The sequence below is a fragment of the Mycteria americana genome, chromosome 1, assembly GCF_035582795.1.
Source record: "Mycteria americana isolate JAX WOST 10 ecotype Jacksonville Zoo and Gardens chromosome 1, USCA_MyAme_1.0, whole genome shotgun sequence".
In the NCBI taxonomy this organism is placed as follows: Eukaryota; Metazoa; Chordata; class Aves; order Ciconiiformes; family Ciconiidae; genus Mycteria; species Mycteria americana.
The window spans coordinates 103,613,162-103,639,076 of NC_134365.1; the positions used below are offsets into that span (position 1 = coordinate 103,613,162).

The 25,915-nt window shown below is 39.1% G+C and overlaps 1 protein-coding gene across 10 annotated transcripts in view; it reads left to right on the forward strand.

Moving 5' to 3' along the window:
• The window catches only part of EPHA6 (EPH receptor A6), a 532,902-nt gene that overhangs the window by 113,635 nt on the left and 393,352 nt on the right, over window positions 1-25,915 (forward strand). For 9 of the 10 annotated variants that reach the window (XM_075515531.1, XM_075515576.1, XM_075515552.1 and 6 more), the window contains one exon: window positions 21,518-22,181. In XM_075515531.1, coding sequence (XP_075371646.1) covers window positions 21,518-22,181 — 664 coding nt within the window. Of the gene's footprint in view, window positions 1-12,523; window positions 12,664-21,517; window positions 22,182-25,915 lie in introns of all 10 variants that reach the window. The other variant, XM_075515603.1, reaches the window with a different exon arrangement.

Below are 25,915 nucleotides of genomic sequence, written 5' to 3' on the forward strand. Positions count from 1 at the left end.
ATAGAGCTGTGTTTATAGGCAGTGCTGACAAGTAATCTGTAATATATTTGGGGAACGTGGAGTCAAAAGAGATTGTTATAAAATCTCAAAGAGTCAGCATTATTGACACACTACATGAAGGAATTAGGTTATGGCAAGGACCTACTAACTCTGAAGAGCTCTTGAGTTGATACAAAAATTTTGCAGCACTTCCTAGACCCAATATGAACTTTCTGTAGAATAGCACAGTTTTCTTCTTGGTGGAAGAATGTTTGGGTAAGAATTATAATTCAGTCTTTATAGTAAATAGTTTTTCCCTATCAGGTAGAGGCTGCTTAAAGTGACTTTCATCTGAAATTTTTTAGTATTTTTTTCTTCCTAATCCTGGGTCCAAGTGCCTCTCTTGAATAGCAAAGGTTATGTATACAAGGGATATAGGAATACACGTGCAGGGTAAAGAATTAGGAAATCTGTGAAGTTATAGTGGGTATTTGTATCAAATTTTAAATAAATGCCTTCAATATAAAGTTGGATATAGAAATCCCACTTCATGGGAAAAACATTACTTTTATCTATGAAGAGAACAAAAATATTACACCCTACTTGTGCAGAGTTTTTAATTCATTCATGTGTGTGTATTGTGTTTTTGCCAGCTTGAGGCTCTAGTATAATTTTCTTTTTTCTATTTCCATACCACAAGTGTTACATCCAACCTTCCAGTTCATTCTGTGCCTGTCTTTTGTTTTGGTTAATCTTATACTGGTTTTGTATTTCCAATGCGAAGATCAAGTTTTCTAGCTGCGGCCAGGACAATGAGCAATACAGCGGCTCATCAGAGCATTAAAAAAGTGAATACTGACAACTGTGGTACTCTTTCCTCTCACATCAAAATCACATGTTGTCCCAAAAATTTTATCTGATACTTCTCATCTACTGCAACTATAAAAGGTGAACTTTAGAGTACCTAGTTTACCTGAACTGTCTGACTAACCAGCTAATTAGCCTTTCTGAAAAGTAGCCTCTTTATTTTCAGAAACCAATATTTAATACTGGAACAGAAATGAAAGTGTAGATCGTTCTTAAGTGCTGTTATTTACTTTGTTATACATATTTTATTGCTTTCATGTTGTTGGTGGCAAAGATTAATGAAACTTTTATAAATTTGGATGGAAGTGAGGAGGGAAGTATATTAAACTACCCCAGCTTGCTGCATACTAATTATTGTCTCAGATCTCATTAGAAAACAGATGCACACACAAAAGTATGCTTATTTATTTTAACATACTTGCTTCAAGAAAAGAGTCTGCAAATTTGAGATGGGATTGCAGGTGAATAGTCTACATAAATCAATTTACAGAAATGTTTTTCCTTTCGACTATGCTCCATCTCATGTTTCAGCAGAAGAGCAGAATAGGAAGAATTAGGGAAGACTTGTACTGTGTTTTGGGGGCAGTGGGGAGTGGCAAAGGACTCTAATTCAGCACACTGTGCTCTAAGGAAGTACTTATTTTTGCAGGCCTGTAATTTCAACAAAAGTGATTATGAGACTATGATTAGCAGATTATATATCTTAGTGTTTTTTGTACCTACACTTCATATGCAAGCCTCTTAAATCTGATAAATAACGGCAGAAATCTTGAGAGAGGTGTTTTCACGAGAATTGAAGAGCTTTGTGTTGGAAATGGAGTACATAAGAAAAATGTGCAATTTAGGTGGCTATATATAACAAATACAATGCAGCAAAAAGAATATAACTATTTTTATGTGAAGTTAATAGAAACAGTCTATTTCAATTAATCATAAGTGATCATTGTCTGTCTACTCCCATCTATGTGGTTGTGATTGAAGGGGAGAAAAACGTGATGAAGGAATGACAGATTGATCTCTGGTGTCTGTGGTTATATGGTTCTTTTCTGCCTCCTCTGGGTCCTGTCTTCATTCTCAGGTGGTCTCAGTCCCTTGCTCCTTTACATGAGGAGACTTGGATCCTGTGGCTTCTTCCTTTCTTAGAGGCTCCCATTTTTCTCTCCAGAATAATCAGGGTTTGTAGGGAGATGGTGTGTTCCCAGGTCTCGTCCCAAATACAGAAAGGTCAAAGAGTCAGGAAGTTTTGAAGTTTGTGAGGTCATGTCTATAAGAAGGGTGAAATGTTGCTCGTGATTTCTTTTTCATTCTGTCGCTGTGATGGAATTGCAGAAGTCAGCTTTCCAATTTGATCATAGGCTAATAAGAAAATTTTTAGGGAAATGGGAGCATTTTGTTTCTCCGCAGTTGTTGTTCTGCAATAACAAAAAGTAGACAATAATGTATGAATGTCAGGAAACTACTGAACAATTATCATATGCTCAATCATTTGATGAAAGTAGTTTATATAGTCAACAGTCTGATTGATATTTTGCCTCTACAAAAATGGTAGGTAGTACTACAGTTTTAGATGGTCAAATGCTTTTCTTTTAATAATGAGACAGGCTTACATTCTGAAATCCTCTATTTAAATATGCTATGAAGAGCCAGACTTCTGGAAACTTCCTGAAGACTCTCTCTTGGGCTAAATACTATGCTAGGAGAGTAGTCACATCATATACCACAGTGCAGAGAAAGTCACTGCTGTGGTCCTTAGGACAGTTCCTGGAGTGAGAGAGGAATAGGAGGATAAAAACTGAGCATGAAGGTGTCTCTTCCTCACTTTCCCTGGACTTTCAGTTCTTGTGGAACTTCTTAATTCTGCAGGATGGAATTTCTCTTCATAACTCTCAAAGCTGAACTGTACTGCTTTCTTCCACCTGGCCCTGTGAATACTCCAACACTTATGTTCGAGGAAACTGGAAGGTCTGTTAAAAGCATAATTAAAATAACAAAACCCCCTACAAAATAGTTGTTTCATAGCAAAAATTTAGCTCGATCTACAGAAAAGAAGTTAAAGATTTTTAGTAATATTCTATAGAGATTGTCTGCTTTTGGTGTGCATTCTTTCAATGATATTAATCTAACTTTTCATAATAGCTTTTTTCAACGTTTCTTAATTAGACCAGATAGTCATGGAACTATTTTAAATAAATGATATGTGAAGACCTTCACTGACATACAAGTTCTAAATAAAAATCTAAATCTTTCTAGTGTCCTTCATCAAAAAACCCTTGTGAAGACATATGCCAAAAAATCTCTTCCTTCTTTTTGCTGTTCAGAAATTACATACATGAATGGGCTTTACTTGCATGTTAAAAGGACGTCCTGCTGGCAGGCAATATATTAAGTAGGGACATTGGGCTAACATCTCAACAATTGTGTTCAACTGTAATGTAATAAAGTACTGTTCTCTTACGGGCAAGTTGGTTGTGACAACTTGAAAGAGAAAGTTCTTGAAGAAAAACGTGCAAAGTGTAATCTTTTGGTAAATGGTAAAAGAACCTGATGTCTAATTTAACCTATAGTTGACATTCTATAGCTGCAGTGATTTTTCATTAGCTTGTGGCTGCTCAATATGTCTGCAAACCAAGTTATCTATAGTGGAGTCCAAATAGGGTTCTAGGTTTCAGTTAGGTGAAAAAATCTTATTGTACTTAAGATAATGAAGTCAGTTGCTACCCTTGCAATTGCAGAATCTGGAAAATATGAGGATAATTATAAATTCCTAAAGGTAGAAAAAAAATAAATTAAGCTAAAAATTATCAACCTATGTTTAAGAATCTCCTAGAGTTAAAAGCAAATGAAAATAGGTCAAGTTTAAATATCTTTGCCCTAAGTTGCGTGCTTTTAAAATGAAAATTGTGGCTCAAGCTTGTTATCCTATGTCAAATATGGAGTTGCTCTTGAACTCAAGTGCTCAGAATTTCACTGAATTGCTTAAGTGTTATAGTAGTTTGTAGGAGGTTTTTAAGAGTTTGCTATTGCTATGTGTTTTTGCTTACTATCTTCTCTTTGACTTGCAATTTTCAGCCTTATAAATTCCTCTGTGAATTTTGTGCCAGATGGACACATGACACCGCCGTGTTGTCTGTGCTCACAAAAAGGTCCTGAAACACCTGGTGGGGTGAATTGCGAGGTGGTCACATGTTGCTGATTTTACTCGTCAACACTAACACGGGACAGCTAGAAATATTTAAACTCAAGTTCTAGTTTTATTTTGCTATATAACAGAACTGAAACAAATACTTACTAGTTGAAGGTTGGGACATTTAATGTTATTTCAGCTAGAGAGGGATCATTTATATGGGACCATAAGTTTCTGAAGAAGCTTCAAAATCTCTGCCACAAAAGCGTAGGAGTACAGCGAAGATGCCTTCATTAGGTGTCACATTCAGTGGAGGTAGATCATTTGATAAGGTGGGACACTTCTACCTTTTATTTTTAGTCCTATGTTCAACCCATCCCTTCAAAGGGATAAAAGATGGAGTCATAAACATCCTTTATCCATCACTGAGAAATGGCTTCCTGGAAACTGCAGCTGACTTGATCAAGGCACACTCCTAACACAGAGTACCCACATGGTGAGCGGTGCCTCATGTTACAAACAAGGTCCTTTTGGAAAGCCAAAGTTTGTTCTATGTATTTTAGGGGGAATTATGTGTTGTTTTAAGAGAACAGTGAACTAAAAATAGAGCAAGTAAATAGATAAATCTCTTAACTCACTCTGTAGGGTTTTTTTTCCTTCAGAAGTCTGAACAACAGACCTATGGAAAAATATACTCACTGAAGATCTGCTCATGTCTCATCATAGGAAGTTATTCATTAAAGTATTACCTTCTGGCTGTTTTCTAATTTGGGTGAACCTAAAGGGATTGCAAACCTACATAAGAAGACAGCCTGCCCTACTCTGCCAAATATGCAGACATGAACAAAACAGTGCTCAATATCTACCCGTGTGATTCAAAGTTGTGCATGCAACACAAAGAATAGAGAAGATCCACTTTACACAGAGTTTATGAATAAATCTGTATGAAATGTTATTCTGTCTACCAAAATAAACTGAAATATAGTAAAATGAAATTTTCTCCTTTACTCTCATTATCTTTGCCAGAAATTGATTTAGGAAGTATCTTTGTTTTTTAACTAATTGAAAATGAGTAATGGGAGGGGGAGAGGCTGAAAGAGCGCATGAATTATTCATTATCATAGTTCATATCTTTTCTTACTCGGGTATATCTGAAGAATGCAGCACAATGTAGAAAAGAGGAGATGTCTGAGAGGTTACTCTGATGATACTGTACTCAACTCTAGTGTTTTCAATACCAGCTTCTATATACTATAGGATAATTAAGAGCTTGACGCTTCCTCCATTTGTGTGCTCAGAAATGGGATGAAAGGAAGGAGCACCGGGGGAGGGTGGCAGGTTGTTTTCTTCCAGTACATTTTAACAAGTATGATTGAGCCTGGGCTCCCCCAGGAGACAGTACTACTTTACAAGCTCTCAGTAAATAAGCAATTACATGGGAAGCATGAACAAACTGATTTGCTGGAAAACATTGGCAATTGTTTTCTTTTCCTTTCTCTTCCCCTTTTTATTTTCCTCTGCTCCTGCTTTGGAGATCATAGAATAGTTTGGGTTGGAAGGGACCTTTAAAGGTCATCTAGTCCAACCCCGCTGCAGTGAGCAGGGACATCGCTAACTAGATCAGGTTGCTCAGAACCCCATCTGACCTGACTTTGAATGTTTCCAGGGATGGGACATCTGCCACCTCTCTGGGCAACCTGTTCCAGTGTTTCACTACCCTCATCATAAAAAAAATTTCTTCCTTATATCTAGTCTGAATCTATCCTCGTTTCGTTTAAAACCGTTACCCCTTTTCCTATCACAACAGGGCCTACTAAAAAACTTCTCCCCATCTTTCTTATAATCCCTCTCTAGGTACTGAAAGGCCGCAATAAGGTCTCCCTGGAGCCTTCTCTTCTCCAGGCTGAACAACCCTAACTCTCTCAGCCTTTCTTCACAGGAGAGGTGTTCCAGGCCTCTGATCATTTTCATGGCCTTCCCCTGGACCCGCTCCAACACTCCATGTCTTTCCTGTGCTGAGGGCTCCAGAGCTGGAGCAGTACTCCAAGTGGGGTCTTATGATAGCAGAGTAGAGTGGCAGAATCACCTCCCTTGACCTGCTGGCCACGCTTCTTTTGATGCAGCCCAGGATACGGGTGGTCTTTGGGGCTGTGAGCACGCATTGTCAGCTCATGTCTAGCTTTTCATCCACCAGTACCCCCAAGTTCTTCTCGGCAAGGCTGCTCTCAATCCCTTCATCCCCCAGCCTTTATTGATACTGGGGGTTGCCCCGAACCAGGTGCAGGACCCTGCACTTGGCCTTGTTGAACCTCATGAGGTTCACATGGGCCCACTTCTCAAGCTTGTCCATGTCCCTCTGGATGGCATCTCATCCCTTAGGTGTGTCAACTGCACCACTCAGCTTGGTGTCATCTGCAAACTTGCTGAGGGTGCACTCGATTCCACTGTCTATGTCCTTGATAAAGATATTTAACTGTACTGGTCCCAATACAGACCCCTGAGGGACATGACTTGTCACCGATCTCCATCTGGACATTGAGCCGTTGACCACTACCCTCTGGATGCGACCATCCAACCAATTCCTCATCCACCAAACAGTCCACCTATCAAATCCATATCTCTCTAAATTGGAGAGAAGGATGTTGTGGGGGACCGTGTCAGAGGCCTTACAGAAGTCCAGATAGACGACATCCATAGCTCTTCCCTTGTCTACTGATGTAGTCACTCCATCATAGAATGCCATTAGGTTGGTCAGGCAGGACTTGCCCTTGATGAAGCCATGCTGGCTGTCTTGAATCACCTCCCTGTCCTCCATATGCCTTAGCATAGCTTCTAGGAGGATCTGTTCCATGATCTTCCCAGGCACGGAGGTGAGGCTGACAGGTCAGTAGTTCCCAGGGTCGTCTTTTCTACCTTTATCAAAAATGGGTGCAATGTTTCCCTTTTTCCAGTCACCAGGGACTTCACCTGACTGCCACGACTTCTCAAATATCATGGAGAATGGCTTGGCAACTACATCAGCCAATTCCCTCAGGACTCTGGGATGCATCTAGTCAGGTCCCATAGAGTTATGCATGTTCAGGTTCCTCAGGTGGTCATGAACCTGATCTTCTCTTACAGTGAGAAGGACTTTGCTCCCCCAGTCCCTGTCTTGCAGTCCATCCACTCAAGAGGTGTGGGAAGAGAGGTTGCCAGTGAAGACTGAGGCAAAGTTGTTGTTGAGTACTTCTGTTTCTCCTTGTCCGTTATTATGAGTTTGCTAGTCTTGCTCATCAGGGGTGGTACACTTTCTTTGACCTTCCTCTTCTGGCTGACATACCTGTAAAAGCCCTTCTTATAATTCTTTGCACCCCTTGGCAAGTTCAGCTCCAGCTGTGCCTTAGCCTTCCTGACCCCATCCCTACACAACCAGGCAGTGTCCCTATAATCTTGCTAGGATATCGGTCCCTGCTTCCACTGCCTGTGCATTTCCTTCTTGCCCTTTAGTTTGACCAGCAGGTCTCAACTCATCCATGCTGGTTTCTTGCCTTCCTTTCCTGATTTCTTACACCTGGGGATCAAGAGCTCTTGCACTCTATGGAAAGTGTACTTAAAGATCTGCCAGCTCTGTTCTGCTCCCTTGTCCATGAGGGCAGTTTCCCAGGGGGTCCTCTTCAAGCAAACTCCTTGAAGAGCTGGCAGTTTGCTTTCCTAAAATTCAGGGTCCTGACTTTACTCTTAGCCTGACCATATCCCTCAGGACTCTGAGCTCCACCAGTGCATGATCACTACAGCCCAGGCTGCCACCAAACTTGACATCACTGATTAGCTCACTTGTGTTGGTGACCAACAGGTCCAATATCGCATGCCCTCTGGTAGGGCTGTCTATTACCTGACTTAAGAAGTTATCCTCAATGCATTCCAGGAGTCTCCTAGATTGCCTACAGCTTGCTGTGCTACTTTTCCAGCAGATGTCGGGGTGGTTGAAGTTCCCCAGCAGGATGAGAGCCTGTGAGTACGATGCCTCCTGTAGCTGGAGGAAGAAGGCTTCGTCAATAGGCTCCCTTTGATCAGGTAGCCTGTGGGAGATACCAACAACAAGGTTCCCTTTGTTGCCTCAGTCTCTGATTGTTACCCATAAGCTTTCAACCTGCTATTCTTCAAAGACAGCTCTTGACACTCTATTCGTTTCTTGCTGTAGAAGGCAACGCCTCCACCCCGCCTTCCTCACCTGTCCCTTCTGAACAGCCTGTAGCCATTGACAGCCACACTCCAGTCATGGGATTTTTCCCACCAAGTTTCAGTAACGGCAACTAGGTCGTAGCTTTCTAGCAGCACGCTGGCTTCCAGCTCCTCCTGTTTTTTGCCCATGCTGCATGCATTGGTGTAGAGGCACTTCAGCTGGGACGTCAGCCATGTCACCTTCTTAGAGGAACACCCCTTAATTCCTTTGAGGTATTTCACTGGTGTTTCCCTGTTGGGTCCTATTACCTCAGGAGCCCCTGCCTCATCTCCATGAGACTTCAAGTGTGCTGCAGTGTAGCCAGCATGTCTCACAGCAACAGGCTGAGGGCCCTTGCTAGCACCCTGTCCCTTTAACCTTGGCATGTCATCCCACAGCTTGATGTTTTCCCCCTCCCCCTTCAAGTCTAGTTTAAAGCTCTGTCAAAGAGCCCCGCTAGCTTGTGAGCAAAGACCCTCTTCCTGCTTTGAGAAAGGTGAATCCCATAGGGAGTTTGCAGACTGTATGCATGAGGTTGATATGGAGAGCATTTTATTTTTTTCTCTTAAAAATAGTGCAGAATTCTGATTTTTATGTATTTATTTCTCTACACATTTTGGACACTTTGAAGATGTTTCCAACCTGTAATGGAAGTTATTCTGCAGAATTTTTATGCACTGTTCTGATTCAACCTAGAAAATGAGTAAAGTTGTAATGCATGTAGCTAGAATATAGAAATAAACTTAGGAACTTATATGCAAATAAACTGAGCTGCTACTTCATTATTCAGCTTGCTCCACTTCCAATAATTGGTTCTTCTGTTCACCTCTCAAATTTTATTTCCAGAACTTTTGGGGTCAATTAAATGGCAGAATATGATGCCATTGCTTTTGGCTTTCACTTGAGTATATCAACATGATCCCTTGCAAGCCAATAAATATATTTTTTATTTTTAATAATTACCATAGCTCTAATCTTGTTTTTCCCCCTTTTGATACTCTGCTCAGAAGGGATAAGTAGCTTGGAAATAAAATGAAGTTGTGAATCATGTTATTGGTACATAGCAGTAACACGTTAGGATGATGGTGAAAGATGCAAGTCTTCAATTGTTCATCAGCAGTTTGGTAGCAGGTATTTCATCTAAGTGTGCTGCAGGAGCGGGCTCCATTTCGCCTGGTAGCACAACAGTTGGAGAGGAATGAAGGGCAGTTTTGAAGGAGCCCATTAGTAACGTGCTTAGAGGAATATTGTTGTGCTGCAGTAAAGTTTTGAAGTGGCATTGCTTCAGTTCATGTGGGTATGTGTAGTGTCAGATAAAGGCATCCACACTGACACAGCAAGCTCCTCATTACTATAACTTGCAGCGCATGCTGGTAAAAATCAGTGATCTGTCACTTAACCTTCCTCTCATTATCTTTAGTTTTGCTTCTTTAGTTTTATGTCTTAGTTAGAATTAATGTATTAGTGTTTGTAAAGCACTCCAAAGATGAAAAGCTTTATATAGCTGCTTTGTATAATTATTATTTGTAATTGTTTCTGTTTGATATAGTTTCAATTAAAAACACTAATTGACTAGTACTAATTCAATAAGAAGTAGAAATGGCAGGATCTTTTTTTTTTTCTCCTTTTTACACACTAGAGACTTTAGGAAAGAACCAGGGAGAGATAGGAAAAAGGAATGGATAGATATTCTTATGGGTTTTACTTCATATTAACCTCATTGACTGCTTGCTAATTGCAGTAATTTAAATATGCCAATGCCCACATAAAAATAGACTCTGAGATCCAGCACTTTTCACTGGGAAAACCTGGAGCTTGGAGAGGTATTTATACAGTTTCTGCCATCACTGGTGCTGAAATGCCTTTTCTCTGAGAGATTAGTCAGGAAATTAAAATGGGAAACTCTGAGTCATAGCCCGCTTTCTGGGTGCGCATAGCCAGGATGGCTGTTTTGCCATGAGTCTGTGGTATTTGCTTAAAGCTCCGCTTCTTGGAGCGGTAAAGGCAAAAGAGGATTTTTGTGCTGCTGAAGGGAAATTTCAAGTATCAGAATTGAAGATTCAAAGCCTGGAAATCAAGTAAAAGGGAAGTAATATTTGGAACTTTGTGCATGTAAGTCAGATTTGTGACTTGATGCTGTGCACAATTTTTGAAGGGGTTAACTGCTAAAAGCAGTCAGTCATTTGACTCATAGTACTGTGTGCATTAAATCATAAAGCAGACAAGGTCAGCTCTCAAACTGAGGGCTGAGAATATCTTCTACTAAGTGTCTCTCCTTGTCCTGATGTTATTCTGGCTTCTCAGCAGGCCAAAGCAATTTGCAAGGTTGAGGTGCATGGGAAGTGGGGGTATGGCAGGAGGGGAGTCTACAGACCAGCTCCGGTACCATGAGGCTTGTTGGGTCAGAGTCAGTGCAGTACTGCCATGGCTGCACAGAGCTGGTCACAAACAGCTGAGAAAGATTAATAGGAGACCTCTGAATTTGTAGAAATTTCTCAGCTAAAATTGTAGAGATTGCTCATGTTTTTTTTGTAAAGGTCCCTCCAGTCTATGTTTTTCTGTGTTTCTAAATATCTCTGGACACAGAAATGTTTACCGTAACATTATCTCTGCTATTTTGGAGATCCAGCAAGTTCCCCCAGGCCATATAGCTGATGCAGCCAGCTATTGTGCAGCATTACCAATGTACCCAGTACAGCAGCGTTACCAAAGTACCCAGCACAGTGGCTTCACTGAGCAATATAACATAACATTCCTGCTCCAGTAACTCTGATTGCACTAAGTGCTGGGAAGGGCAGAGCCAGGATTGCCCCAGCTTCCCATATTCAGGAAATAAAGCAAAACAGCAGCAAATAAGTCTTTTACTATTAAACAGATAATATCTATTGGAGCCTGACTGAACTGTACCTACAGTCTGATTTATTTTGTAGCTGTAACTTTTTTCTCAGTCCTTGTTTGCCTTATTCTAATTATAAGGAAGGATAAGCAATTACTTATGTATTTTAAGTCATGATATCTCTTATTTACTAATGGGTGACAAAACTTTTTTCTTACATATACACATCAGTTATTCCACAACAGACCCATGTATTTCATCACGTGAGTATCACGGTTTAGAGCTATCGCATTCTGCATGTATTCTTAGTTAATCCCATAAGTCTCATTCAGCCAAGTGAGGATTGCTAACCTCTTGTTCTCATTTGCCTGCCAGCATCAGCATTATTCAGTGTTTTGTCTTAGCAGAGGGACTCTGCAGCTGCTGGCAGCCTCTGCTAATTGTAGCACACAACTCTTACGATTAGCTAGATCCAGTTCTGTTCTAGTAGCAGATACCTGTAAACCACTGTTTTATATATTTATTGTATTATTATTATTATTATTATTTCTTCTGTAAAACAGAGGTCAGCAAGCCATAGCTCACAGGCAGATTTTGAAGGGCACACAGCAGGGTTGAGTGCTAAGAGCTATAGTATCTTGAAACGGTGTAGACTTTCTGCTCTCACTTTCCATTCAATTCTTAATATGTCCGAAGTGTTGCATTACATAGGGATAAGATGCCCCTGGAAAGGTGATCAGCAGCACTTTTCACCACTGAATTGTGGCATCTCTCACCACCTGCAGTAAAGCCACCTGAGGTTTTACTAGCATGTCTCATTTAAAAAGAAAATTACAGTCTGGCATGCTATCCTTGCAGATCCTTGATGCAAGTCATTGAGTCTTTTATAGTCCATAATGCGTTCAGGGAAACAATGGTCTTGTTCCAGAGTACTGAGGAGAATGGCATTTTGTGTGTTAGTGGTTGGCTTCAACTATATATCAGTTTATTATAAACAGCCTTCATGTGTACACATGTATGCGTGAATTCTTTTTTTGTTTTTCTTTCCATTTTTATGTGTATGTCTTTTCTGAATGTGCTTTGTCTTCTCATGATCTAGAATGGAAGGAAATGTGTACTATTATTTCTGGCTCCTGTTTTATACTTTCTCTGCCATATGCAGACAGCAGAAACGTTATTCCATGAGTAACATTTTCATTGGTGCATTATGATACTACTGTCTAGATTCTGGTCAGTCAAATGGATTGACTGCCTCAGTATTTTGAGCCCTACATCAGATTATATGTTTTGAAATGTAAACATGTTTCTTGGCATCTTGATCTTTTCTATATATGCATAAAAGTCCACGTTCAGGACCTGTGACTCCCTTTTCTTCTGGAACAGCCACAATGAGCTCTACAAAGCTAGCGCAGGGCTGTCCTATTTAGCCTTCTGATCCCAAAGTCCTACGCTGGCTAATCCCCAAGTGAGAATCAATTGTTTCATATATGTGAAGTTCGTCTTGCTTGGATTTCAGGGCTCATCCCCCAAATCTCACCAGATCCTAGTGTTGCTTGCCTGAAGAAAACATTCATGTGAACCAGAACAGTTTCCAGAGCAAAGCTGGATCATCTGGAGCAGCTCATCCTCACGGTTGTTCAGTATTCAGCGCTTCATGTAAATAACAGAAAAGTAACTCGCTGTTTTGGATTTTCAATTTTGAGTGCATTAACAGCTTTCTGAATCATCCTGGCCACTTCAACCATAGAGCAGCTGTTCCACAGCCCGAGACCTGTTAACACTTGCATTTGGAGAACACAGAATAATCTGCCACTTTCTTTCCTGTATTCTCTTGTTTATATTTCCATAGTTATTCTTTATTTGATTTTTTGTTTAATTCTGATTTTGTTCTTACCTTTTAATTACATTTACATCTACAGATTTTATGAGGGGTTTCCCATTGACTGTCATAGTGTGTGCCTATATGCTCTGCCTATGTAGAAAAGAGATGTCATGTTTTCCTCTAAACCTGTGTTGCAATTGTAGTTATAGCTCTACAGAGCTAATCTAATGTATGCTATTTATTTATATGCATTCCCTAAGCAACTTTAAATCAGCTTGATTTAAATGTAAGACCGTAAGTAGTTTAATTGCTGTTTTATTTTGCTATCTATGCCAACTTGTACTTGCTAGGAAATACGTGAATAGCTGTGGAGTTTTGCCTGCCCTTTTTTTTTTTTTTTTTTAATAGGCACATTTCATAAGTTCAGTATTATTACTTGTCTTATGCGGCTTTGGAGGTCTGAGCATCTATTTTCACATACAGAGTTGTAGATCTTGGAAAAAAGATGGAGGCAAAGAAAAATGAGTTAGAGGGAATGGGGAAAAATATTAACTCAACACCTTTAATTTACAGTAATTCTGTAGTTCTTTTTAATATTCTTTAACTTCGTTGTTTTCAATGTCATGTTTTAAATGCCAACAGTGTTTTAAAATGTTCATTTTCTAAGCATGTTAATTTAAGAGAGAAGGGTTTTTTTTTCTGCAATTCTGTTATATAGTATAGCTGGGTTTGCTTGAATGTCACTACAGCAGTTAGATGTTTAAATCTGCATTTGCGGATGGCAGCCAGCAGCTGTGCATGCCAAGTGCAGGTCCTTCTCTATTGTTTCCTAGCTTAGACCTTTCTGATCTCATTTCTTTGGAGATCATCTCACTGGAGATAGTATAAGGGAATTTTAAAAACTTTTGAAACTCTCTTTATTTTTACCATTCAGCTTGTTTCCATGGAAATGGGACCTAAAAGATTGTCAGTAGCGAACAGTTGAAAGTGAGAATTCACTTGTAGATTTCATTAGATGAGTCCCAGCTGAGAACTGCAAATACTGATGACCAAAATGAGTAATAAACCATTTATAAAAATGACAAAATAGAGGAATCAATTAAAACATTAGAAAAAATACTGCCTGCTTTCTTTTTATCCTCATTGGATGTCATAAATATGGAAATGCTTACTTAACTGTGCTTGGGTACATGAGTTGCATGGACACACTTGTAACTTTCTCCAGGCTGTTTTTTTAGGATAGCAGCAGTTCTATATAACAAAAATAGTCCATCCCTTTTACTATTAGGGACCTGACCTGTTCCAAGGGGACATCTGTGGGCAATGAGGGATATATGTCACAAAATTGCATCGCTACAGTTCAGGTTCACTGAATTTTCAAAGGACTGTCGTGGTTTAGCCCCAGCCACTCACTCACTCCCCCCCCGGTGGGATGGGGGAGAGAATCAGAAGAGTAAAAGAGAGAAAACTCGTGGGTTGAGATAAAGACAGTTTAATAGGTAAAGCAAAAGCCGTGCACGCAAGCAAAGCAAAGCAAGGAGCTCATTCACTACTTCCCATGGGCAGAGAGGTGTTCAGCCATCTCCAGGAAAGCAGGGCTTCATCACGCATAATGGTGACTTGGGAAGACAAACGCCATCACTCCAAACATCCCCCCCTTCCTTCTTCTTCCCCAGCTTTATATACTGAGCATGACATCGTATAGTATGGAATAGCCCTTTGGTCAGTTTGGATCAACTATCCTGGCTGTGTTCCCTCCCAGCTTCTTTCTGCACCTGGCAGAGTATGGGAAGCAGAAGAGTCCTTGACTAGTGCAGCAACAACTAAAACATCCCTGTATTATCAACACTGTTTTTAGCACAAATTCAAAACATAGCCCCATACTATAAAGAAAAGCTACTATAAAGCTACTATAAAGAAAATTAACTCTATCTCAGCTGAAACCAGGACACCAGCATATGTTTTTGTGTTAGAAGTTGACAGCTACATTTCCAAAATGACCTAGCTCTCTGAAACTAATAGAGTAAATGAGATCTCTGTAGCATGAACCTTACATATTTTGTTATTTGATTTAGAAAGGAAATCTTTCTTCTGTTGCCAGATAGGTAATAAGACTTACTACTGTTGAGGACTTGCCTTTACAGATGTGTTTTCTTAGGAGGTAGTCAAATGCAGGATGGCTGAAGTCAACAGGTTTCATTCCTCAATCTCCTATCCCATGTTCTTTGCAGGCACAACTTTTTCCTTCAATTCTCTGCATGGAAAGCCAGTACTTATCCCTATGTGTTTTGCTCAACAGCAAAAGATTTGTATGGAATATTTTACCCAGGGGTCCTGTTGTGTACTTAATATCCAAATGGGTTGCATGCTAAGTCTGCCACGATCTTTCTTTATTCAGGAGTGAGCTAAGATACACTGGTTAGGTATGTGTAAGTGCAGAACCCTTCATTTTTTAGAGAACTATCCTTTGAGTAAAAAGATAAGTAGAAAGGGGAGGGAACTTTCTCGTTTAGGATACAAATGCAGCAAAATTTGTAAGGGCAGATGGTCTCTTCCATTCCTTAAACTGCTGAGTAAGGGTGTGGGCCTAAGTAACCAGTGTCCCTACCTTTTCCTTTAAATGAAGTAAAATGTCAATAAAAAGAATCTTGAGCTGTGCAAGATGTTAAAACAGACATCCTAGATTACCAAACTGCTGCTGGGATCAGTTCATGAATAAGTGTTATCTGAGATTAAGAACCCACTATTAATTCATCAATCAATGTGACAACTTGTGGGAAAAGTGTCTTTTACTACATGTGAAGCTATCTAGATATCAGCTCATTATGAAATAGATATTTTCAACTGCTTGATATAACTACCCCTATTAATTGGAAAAGCTTCTTACAGTAAAGTTTGACATACAAATAAAATATTTTAATGAATTCTTCAAGCACAAATAGGGCTGCTGCTAAACAGTGAGAATCTGCGTGGCCTTGCTTCTGCGCAAATGGCACAATGGAGGTTGCCAACGTGGGAGATGAAAGGCTCAAGTGACATGGTGGAGGAGAGCCTACAGTGCAGGTCTTCACACGGGAAAAGATACACTATTCCTGGCTCTGGTGCAGTGCCATGACTGCTCTCTGCTGCCCATAGATAGCACCTGGGACCGGAAGCCAAAGAGGAGCCGTAGGGTTGACGTGGGAACATGCAGCTTTACGGTGCTGCCACAGAGGGCTGGGAGGTGGCAACAGGGCGAGCTAATATCTTCTCAGTCCTTTCTGTTCTGCATGCCACCTCTTAATCCAGTGTTGTGTATGGCTAATACTGTGCAAATCATGCCAATCGTCAATTTAACATCTCTTTTCTTTAAGCAGCACAATATGACCTCAATAAGGGTTTGCTTAAGAGGCTGACCGTGGTTTAAAGATAAGTCAAGATTCAGAATTTGTTGAAATAACTGGTGTCTTCAGGGAATTTATGACTGCTTCCACCAGGCTGAAACTGGTCCACTGTGTTTACTTTTCTGTAGCATGCTATCACTAAGACATTTTCTTATCAGACAGTAATGTGTTTAAAAACAAAATATGTGAAATGCAATCTCTCTTTTTGTAATGTTTGTACAGCCTTTGGTGATATAGCCTACTAAATTGTAATAAATGTCTCTTGCTGGTTTTGTAAATCTGTAGTGTTTGGTTTAAAATAAGAATAACAAAAAGTGGGGAACACTGAAAACAGATTTCAGTATTATATATAGCTAGTACAAGATTTAAATTAGGTAATTTGTTCTTTATAGTGTTCTCTGTACAGCTGTTAAATATTAGTGAAGTTCTAAAATGAAACAGAAAGGTTGTAAAGTAGCTTGTAGAGATATGAAAACAGCTGAGATTTTATCTAACTAAAATCTCAGCGTGGTTTGTAGCCTAATCTCATATTTTGTACTTGAATGTGACAAGTAATCTTAAAATCTTCTCTCTACGAATCTTCAAATTCCATATTATTCTATTTTAGTGACATTTACTCCTCCTTTATGCTATATGTGAAAGTAAAATGTAACCTCTTATCCATGCTGCTGTTGATTACAATGTTGAAATATAATTTTGAAGTCTTTCCTCCAAACCGTGTTTTTTCACGTTTCTTCGTAAGTCCTGGAACTCCAGTTGTAAGAATTAGCTTTACGCTGCTGCTGCTTCCATCAACATTATCAGAGGTTTTCCTCATTTGAAAGGAACGTAATCAAAAAATGTTGAAAGTAATGCAGTGCATTGGGATGCCAGGAGGCTCGGTTTGAAGGAAGTCTGAACTGTCAGCTTGTCTAAACCAGAGAGCTTCTGCCAGCTTTTGTGTATGTCAGGTTAGGTGTTCTGGGGGGGAGCTACCACATTCTCGTGCAAACGTCACCAATGAGATGCTTCTGTTCATTTGTTTTTAAGGTTTAAGTGAAGAATGGTTTTGCACAACTAAAATGTTTATATACACTTTTCACTTAATTAGGAGCTATAATATGAAATACACCCAAAAGAAAACTAGTGTGTATTTGAGAAATTGTTTGGCTTTTTGTTGTCTGCACTGAATTTAACTATTGCTTAATATTTCCTGGCTTTTTTTATCAGAAGAAAAATGCAACACTTATGTACAATTAAAAGCAGATTGTATTTCACCTGGGAAGAATATGTCCTTGTTAGAGACTATCACAGATTGAGTTCTGTCAGACTTTTCAGTAAATTACCTTGACATTTTGCGGTGGTGGAATTCACCTCATTTGCACTCAGTATCTGGGACTAGTAATTAAGAGCACATGCCAACAAACTCACAGCTGTATTTATAATCATACTTTATACAGTATGTCTTGGTGCGATGACTAGGTTGAAACGTTAGATGTTAACCTTTTTTGAAAATATTTTGGATGTATGACGATTAGACTACTACTTTTGCTAAACATTTTTATAAATGCCTTTTAAATGTTTTTCTTGCCCAATGCATGAATTCTGATAAATTGGGAGTTGTCAGCAAGCTATCTGGGAGCACAATGGAAAGGCACAGGCATGAAGCACACAAGGTCTGCTTTGAATGAACGAAAGCACTGTCCGTGTTTGATCAATCCATCTTGTTTTGTTCTTTTAAACCAGTTATTGAAGTGCTGAGACTTCACTTTCCTACAGAAGTAATAGATTTATATTAACTACACAGTTAGCAGCTAACTTCAGGGCTTTAATTTCTAAGTTCAAATTGAGATTTTGATTCAAAGTGAATATATAAATATTTCTGAAGAGAATCTCATGGTAAGGGGAGGATATGTTGGATTTTTTTTTTTCTTAATATGTTTAAGAGGTAGTAGTATGTTGAGGCTTTTTTGCTTTAATCTAGTTTACTCCAGTTCTGAAGACTGTTCTGTGTTTTAAAAACTACATTGTCATCCCACCTACTACTCTTTTATTCTGGGTTTGGTGTGGTGGGGGTTTTTTTGCTTGGTGTTTTTTTTGTGTGTGTGTGTTTGTTTGGGGGTTTGGGGGGGTTTGTTTGTTTGGGGGTGGGGTTTTTTTGGTTGGTGTTTTTTTTGTTTGTTTCTTTTTTTTTTTTTTTTTTTGAGACCTCTCTGGAGTATATAGCACATCCTCCTTTTAATGTGGTTTGATACACAAATAAATCTGCATTTCCATTTGTTTTTTTTCCTAAATTTACATTGTGGTTGTATTTGTGTATAACACAAATTTCTGTGATAATGCTTAAACTCCTAGTACATGTTTTATATGTGAAGAAAAAGGTGGTATGTCCTTGGCTTATGTAACAGATATGGTAGGCAAAATGGGGATCAGCGGCTGAGGCTTACCTGCTGTGTTTTTAAAGAACCTCTTCGGGTGAGGTTTTAAGGCTTGGAGCTGTGGATTTTAATTTATTTTGTTTAAAATTAAAAAATAATTTTAATTATTTTCTTTAACCCTTCATGGCTGTGGAATTTTTAATCAATTCAAGCTGTGTGGGTTCATGGTTGGCAAAAGGGAAGAGGCCTGGCCCACCAGAGCATGAAAGTCCCCTTTTCCTTTCCCAAAGCCACAGTCTACTTGGGGTATTATATTGCTTGCTACAGAATAGACTTTAATTGTAGTTCAAACCAGTTTGGGGACAATGGTATGAGAAGCCCTGTGCTAACTAGTCCTTCATCATACAATTTTGACCAAATCTGAATTTGTTCTGGTCTTGCCATGAATGCTGAAGTAGCTGCTTTGCCCTTTCTGAATGCGTACAAGTCAGAGAGGCCAAAAGCCCTTGGCCATGTAAGAATCTCTTGAGTCAGCAGATTGTTTGTTTTTAGGACAGGACCTTGAGACGAGGTTATCATGCTTGCTGTGATGGGAAGAATCCCCAAAAGTGATGGCCTGTAAAGGCCTTTACTTACCCTATTTTTTTGCATAGCTCCCAGGTGCACGCTGCATTGACCAGGAATCCCAGTCCCCTGATTGCATCTGGCAGCACTTGGAATTCCTTTTTCCACATGAATTCCAGCCACTGTTTAAAATCAAAGTTTTCAGGCTAATGGAGCCACAGGGATTTTGGTGGTTGTGTGTTTGTTTTTTTTTTTCGCCCTGCTTCCACCATGATGGGATCAGTTCACTCCTAAAGAAGAAGGTGCACTTTTTTCCCCCACTCCCATGTTGTTGTGTGCTTTTGTTGTGTTGTTTTGTTTTTACATAAAGATTATGTGAAAGGTCTTGGAGATGTGCATGTTCCCCCATTTCTATATTGTGACATTATTTGTTCTTAAAATTCAAAGTAAAGCCAGCTAGTTTTCTACGTGTTCACATGGGCCTTAAGAGTCATCTGATGTCTGGGAATTTTTCTGAAAATGAGAACCTAACTCTTAAGTAATATCTTCCTCTTTCACAAGAAAAGATGAACAGATAAAGTCTTTCTTTCCATAGTGTTTCTAAATGATTATATATATAATTTTTTTTATTGCTTAAAAATGGTAAACAGAACTTGTACTTCCTATATTTTCTCAATCCGGTAGGCCACAGGCCAACCATACCTTCTCTGTAATACTGAAGTAAGTAGGCACTACGAATATTCAGCTGCTCAAGTAGTCAAAATGCATCTTTAGGAGTGTAACTTTAATTTAAAAAAAATTGATACTGTGTGTATTAGAGCAGAAAAATTTGCAGGGTTGTTGTATCATGGGACTAACAGAATTTGAATTTATGTTTGAACAATGATGTGTAAGGTCTGTATCTTCTTTTTGTACTCGGAATTGCATATTGTGCATAATTTAAACATGTGCTTTGGCATGTTATGTGTGTACACCTGTATGTAGTTAATATAAAATTTTAAAATGCCATACAGTGAATTTAACCAAGGTAACTACAAAATCTGAGAAAGTTGGCAAGAGTGAAAATACTCCATAAACTTTTCAACTTCTGCTTTCTCAGTTTTAAGCTTATGCGTCTTTTCTTCAGGCAAATAATTTTAACTAAATATGTGTTCATCATAAATCTACTCTATGTATGCTAAACCATGAACATGAATAACGTATATTTTGATGTTTCTTAGCATTAAAACACTCTAGTCTGGCGGTTTGAGTGATATTTGTGAACAGGTATTTGGCTTATTTGGTATGTCAATGCCGTAAGAGAACAGTACATCTAAAACCCATGCTAAAACTTCTGGCGGGACACAATATATTTGGATACAGAACTATAACTAGTTCTGTGTTTTGATAAGAAAACATCTATATCTAATGCTATGTTGATATTAGGAGTACTTAGTGGAAAGTTGACTCAATTATATTGAAGCTATTTTGGGGATGTTGGTAATCCTTTAGAGCAGCAGATTACGTAATAAGTTAGGCATTTGATAAGCCTTTCATATGTAGCACATGGGTAATTTTCCAAAGATTCATGTTTTTTGAGAGCCTCTATGTGGGAATTTCCACCAGAATTTGAGAACATTTTTGCAAAATTGACGTAATGTAAAACCTCGTGAAGGAGGAATTTTTTTTTCTCCCCCCTCTCTGAACTGTAAGAAAGGGAATTATAAAGGCAACAACAATGGCATGATGCCTGTGACAGATTTTTTTTTTTTTTTTTTAACAGAAATAAATGTAATACAGACCCTATGGAGCCAAAAATGTAACATCTGTCTATATGCAGCTAAATGTTTCTAGGGCAATTGTGTAAACCAGGACAACCTACACCAAACACCTCAGACCCACCAAGTCAGAGTGGCTGCGTCCCAGCTGCTGACTGCTGCAGGTGCCTGGCCAGTGCCATGTGCCTGAGCTGTGGGAATTGCTTGGAGGACTGCCAGAGAGCCAGCCCACCGGTATACCAAACAGGACTGTTCCAGCAATTTTTTTTTGGCATAGATGATTGAATGACATGCCCAGGAATGTTCTCAGACTTATTAAAATTTGCTAATATAAACATGGTCAGTATTTCCCTCTTCTACTGAGCCATGTTGATTTTTAAATGTTTTTATTAATAGAAACTTATCATAGAGTTTCTGAAATAAAACTTGTACCATTCTGTAGTTGGTATCTGCTTTTAACTACTCTCTTTCCACTAAACTTTAGGTAAATAATTATTCTTAGTGAAGCCATAGGTGCATATACAGGGGGGGTGTGTGTGTGTGTGTGTGTATACATGAGTTCTGTGTATATGCATATGCATAATACATATTTTTCTTAGTTTTCAAACAATTTTATTTTCTTTTCAGTGGGATGCCATAACTGAAATGGATGAACACAATCGTCCCATTCATACTTACCAGGTATGTAATGTGATGGAACCAAACCAAAACAACTGGCTTCGAACAAACTGGATCTCCCGTGATGCCGCACAGAAAATTTATGTGGAAATGAAGTTTACCCTGAGGGACTGCAACAGTATTCCATGGGTACTGGGAACCTGCAAGGAAACTTTCAATCTTTACTACATGGAATCAGATGAGTCTCATGGAGTAAAATTCAAGCCAAACCAGTACACTAAAATTGATACTATTGCAGCTGATGAGAGCTTTACCCAGATGGACTTGGGTGACCGCATTCTTAAACTCAACACAGAGGTTCGTGAGGTTGGGCCAATAAACAAGAAAGGATTTTATCTTGCTTTTCAGGACATTGGAGCATGCATTGCTTTGGTCTCAGTCCGTGTTTATTACAAAAAGTGCCCTTTCACGGTCCGTAATTTGGCAATGTTTCCTGATACTATTCCAAGGGTTGATTCTTCCTCTTTGGTGGAAGTACGGGGCTCCTGTGTGAAGAGCGCTGAGGAACGTGATACTCCAAAATTGTATTGTGGAGCAGATGGGGATTGGCTTGTGCCTCTTGGACGATGCATCTGCAGTGTAGGATATGAGGAAGTAGATGGCTCCTGCCATGGTAAGAAAACATTTTTTTATTTTTTTTGATTTTTTTTTAAATTTTTTTTTAATTAAAAAAAAAAGTCTTATGATGTTATATGCACAGCAAATAGCTTGTTGTATATTGGAAATATTGCATCACATTTTCAAGGAGTGCCTCTTGTCCAGAAATAAGGAAGATTATTTGAAGTCATTATATTGTGGATTTCTAAGAAAACAGTTAGTTACTAAAGATGACCTTCATTTTGTCTAACTGTAGGTGCCCACAACGTACATGCGTATAGATCAGCTAGTCAGCTTGACTTCTTCTGTAGTTACTGGAGATAAGTGCATGCTTTGGAGCAGGATTCCTCTACCATGTTTTAGATATCTATCGCAGGATGAGATGAGCAGTGACTGAAAAAAGGTCTCTCTTTTTCCTCCATATGCCTAAAAAGGGAATATAGGGAATTAACTCAGACTCAGATCTTTCCTGTAAGCACATAAAGACAGAGGACATAAATTCACCTGATGAGAAAACGTCATTATCCGTGCTTCTGTAAAACAAAGGCTTTTAAATGCTGCCATGAATAACATGCATGTTAATGGAGTAAAAAATCATTAGGCATCAAGTTCAATTAGTGACATTTGAAGCCCTATTTAGAGTTAATGCAAAAGGTTAAAATCAAAAGTGCTCAAAATGGTTTCATCACAATATATAAGTAATGCTATATATCTAGTACTGTTTTTTCACAAACACTAATGTACAAATGTAATAAGACAGGTTGTTTGTGAAGCAGGCGTCAGTACGTCAGTTAGTCGCTGAATGTTGTTTTCCACCTTCTTGTATCTGAAGAATTGTCTATCTGAGGATAGTTGTGCTTGGTGATTTCTCTTCAAGAATTTTGCAGAGACCGTACTCTGTGCTGGTATGTATAGAACAACATAGCACTGCACCTTGTCACTATGACAGTGAATTAAGGATGTTTTAAATCAAGGTTTCAACTTGAAGATGACTACAAAGGGAAATGTATTTTCTTCCCTTATCAGCCCCTCACTTTCATAGGTAGGACAGTGAACACATGCAGGAGCAAAAAGCATGTCTTCTGCACAATCCAAATGTTGTTGTGGTTCATAACCCTCTCTCTGCCACTCTTGAAAGAATGGTTGCATTTGTCTAACTTTGTGATAAATGGATTTCATGCACAAATGGAAAAATTCCAATTACTTAAACTTTTGTGCTGTTTAGAACATTAATACATTGCTAAAGCTTTGCAAATGCAGTAGTATGCTTGAGTAAAGCCCAGGACTTTTGGATTCAATTTGAGACTACTAACCATGGAGAATACGCATGTTGAGACTTATTTTCCACCTGCCAGGACTGCTGCATAGGGGACACTTAATCATAAAAGGCATGCATCTTTTCATACTGCACAGTTTCTTAATAGTTAGTTATTTTGTTAGCTTCAGAAAGAGTTACTAAAGGATACGTGTACTTTGTATGTTATCTTCTACTGTATGTAATAGTTTCACAATGTCTTGAGAATAAGGTACTTTTTCTGTAGTAATGATTGTAAAGAAAGCCTTAGTAGCCACTGAGATACCAACCTGCTTTGGTTCGACAATTGCTTTGTAGCAAAAAGGAAGAGAAAGAGTCCATATCCATAAATTACACAAGTGATATTGTTATTGCCCACATATTTTGCTCAAGAGCTCCTCAGATTTGATGGTATTAGGCAAGCTGCACAGCAACCTTGAATAATATAGAGCATTAAAAGCACACTATGCATTGTAATCAGCAAATGAAATTTGCTTTGTTGTCTGATCTTGGTGGCATTAATTATCAAAATATACTCATTGCAAAGATACAATTTTGACATTGCCATTACTGGAAGCAAGTATAATTTTCTACGTAAGGTCAAAAGATTTCTCTCTTAATGGGATAAGGATTTTCTTCAAGACATTAATGCTCAATGAATTTCTGTCCATTATGTGAGTGAGTCATACTCTAGAACTGTACATAAGCAATGTAACCAGCAACCAAAGGCCATAAAAGTAGTCAGGAAACTTTTCTGCTATGCATTGACTCCACTCATTTATTCAATTGGCAGTCCAGTCTGCTGCTGAACAGGTACCTCCTAAATGAAATGGAATACCCAAAGCCATGAGTGTTTGCATATTCTTATCTATTTGCCCCAAGCGTAACAAATTACTGTTTTAGAAAATTATTATCTAATAGAGCTTCCCTATGTGTTTTAAAATCATTTTACAGGAGTCTGATGTTGTCCATTTAGTCATCTTCAGCATATTTTAATATTAGTACTACTTTTTCTGACTGTCTTTCAAAGTCTGTTTTTCCTGCATTCCTTCGTTAATGTCATGCCTAAGGCAAGCCCAAATGTGTAAGATACTTTTAGAACTAAAGAGCAACAATTTAATTTCACTAGTGCCCACTCTCCAGCTCTTGTGCTTAAACCACGTGTTAGAAGGGTTACTGTCAGGGTGGCCACCTTTCCCTTTGTGCCAAAGCTGCTGGTGGGGATACATGCTCGGGCAGCTGGGAATGCATTTTTACAATGTGACTGTTTTGAGCATTGTGAACTGAACCTATGTTGATAGCAATCTTTCAGACAGCCATAGCGTCCTATTTTGACACTTTTGCTTCTTGGCTGAGGCACGAATCAGAAATTTAGAGTTTAAAAGATTGGTCACTTGTCAATACGTCCTGAACTAATTCTTTCTGTCGTGGTTTAGCTTCAGTTGGCAACTAAGCACCACTCAGCTGCTTGCTCACCCTCCCCATCCCTCCCCCCCGGTGGGGAGAGAATCAGAAGAGCAAAAGCAAGAAAACTTGTGGGTTGAGATAAGACCAGTTTAATAACGGGGGGGGGGGGGGGGGGGGTAATGAAAAGGAAACCAACGAGAGAAAAGAGAACAAAACCCAGGAAAAAAAACTGCAGCTGCTCACCACCCACTGACTGACACTCAGCCCGTCCCCGAGCAGTGATTGCTGCCCCCTGCCCAACTCCCCCCAGTTTCTATACTGAGCATGACATCATATGGTATGGAACAGCCCTTTGGTCAGTTGGGGTCAGCTGTCCCAGCTGTGCCCCCTCCCAGCTTCTTGTGCGCCCAGCAGAGCAGGGGAAGCTGAAAAGTCCTTGACTAGTATAAGCACTCCTTAGCAACAACTAAACCATCAGTGTGTTATCAGTGTTATTCTCATCCTAAATCCAGAACACAGCACTATAGCAGCTACTGGAAAGAAAATTAACTCTATCCCAGCCAAAACCAGGACACTTTCATACCCATTAAATCGTAAAATACCTGACCATTACTAACTTTCTAAGGGAAAATTTGTAAAATTTACGTTTAGCTTGTTTTCATAGAAGGGGGGGAGTAGGTGGTATAGCTGGGGGGAGAGGAGAAACTACTACATCTTAGTCTTCTAAGAAGACCTGAGATGTATTTATACAATCTTCATGTCTTCTATGTCCCTCCCCCAAATCCCAACCCAAAGGCCTTTTTTCCCCTCCCGTTCCACCGCCAGAGTTACAAATCTGAGTCTTAGAAATATATGATGCCATTCTGTCATTGCTTCTCATAGATGTACTCTGTGACATGCTCAAAACTGATAACTATTTCTTTCTTCTGAACGAAAATAACTTTCAAAATAATAATTTTGTATTTTGAAATCTGTTCTGGCAAGTAATTGGGTGGTGGGCAATACTTACTAATACTTGAATATTTTTTTCCTACTTGCAAATGGTGTCA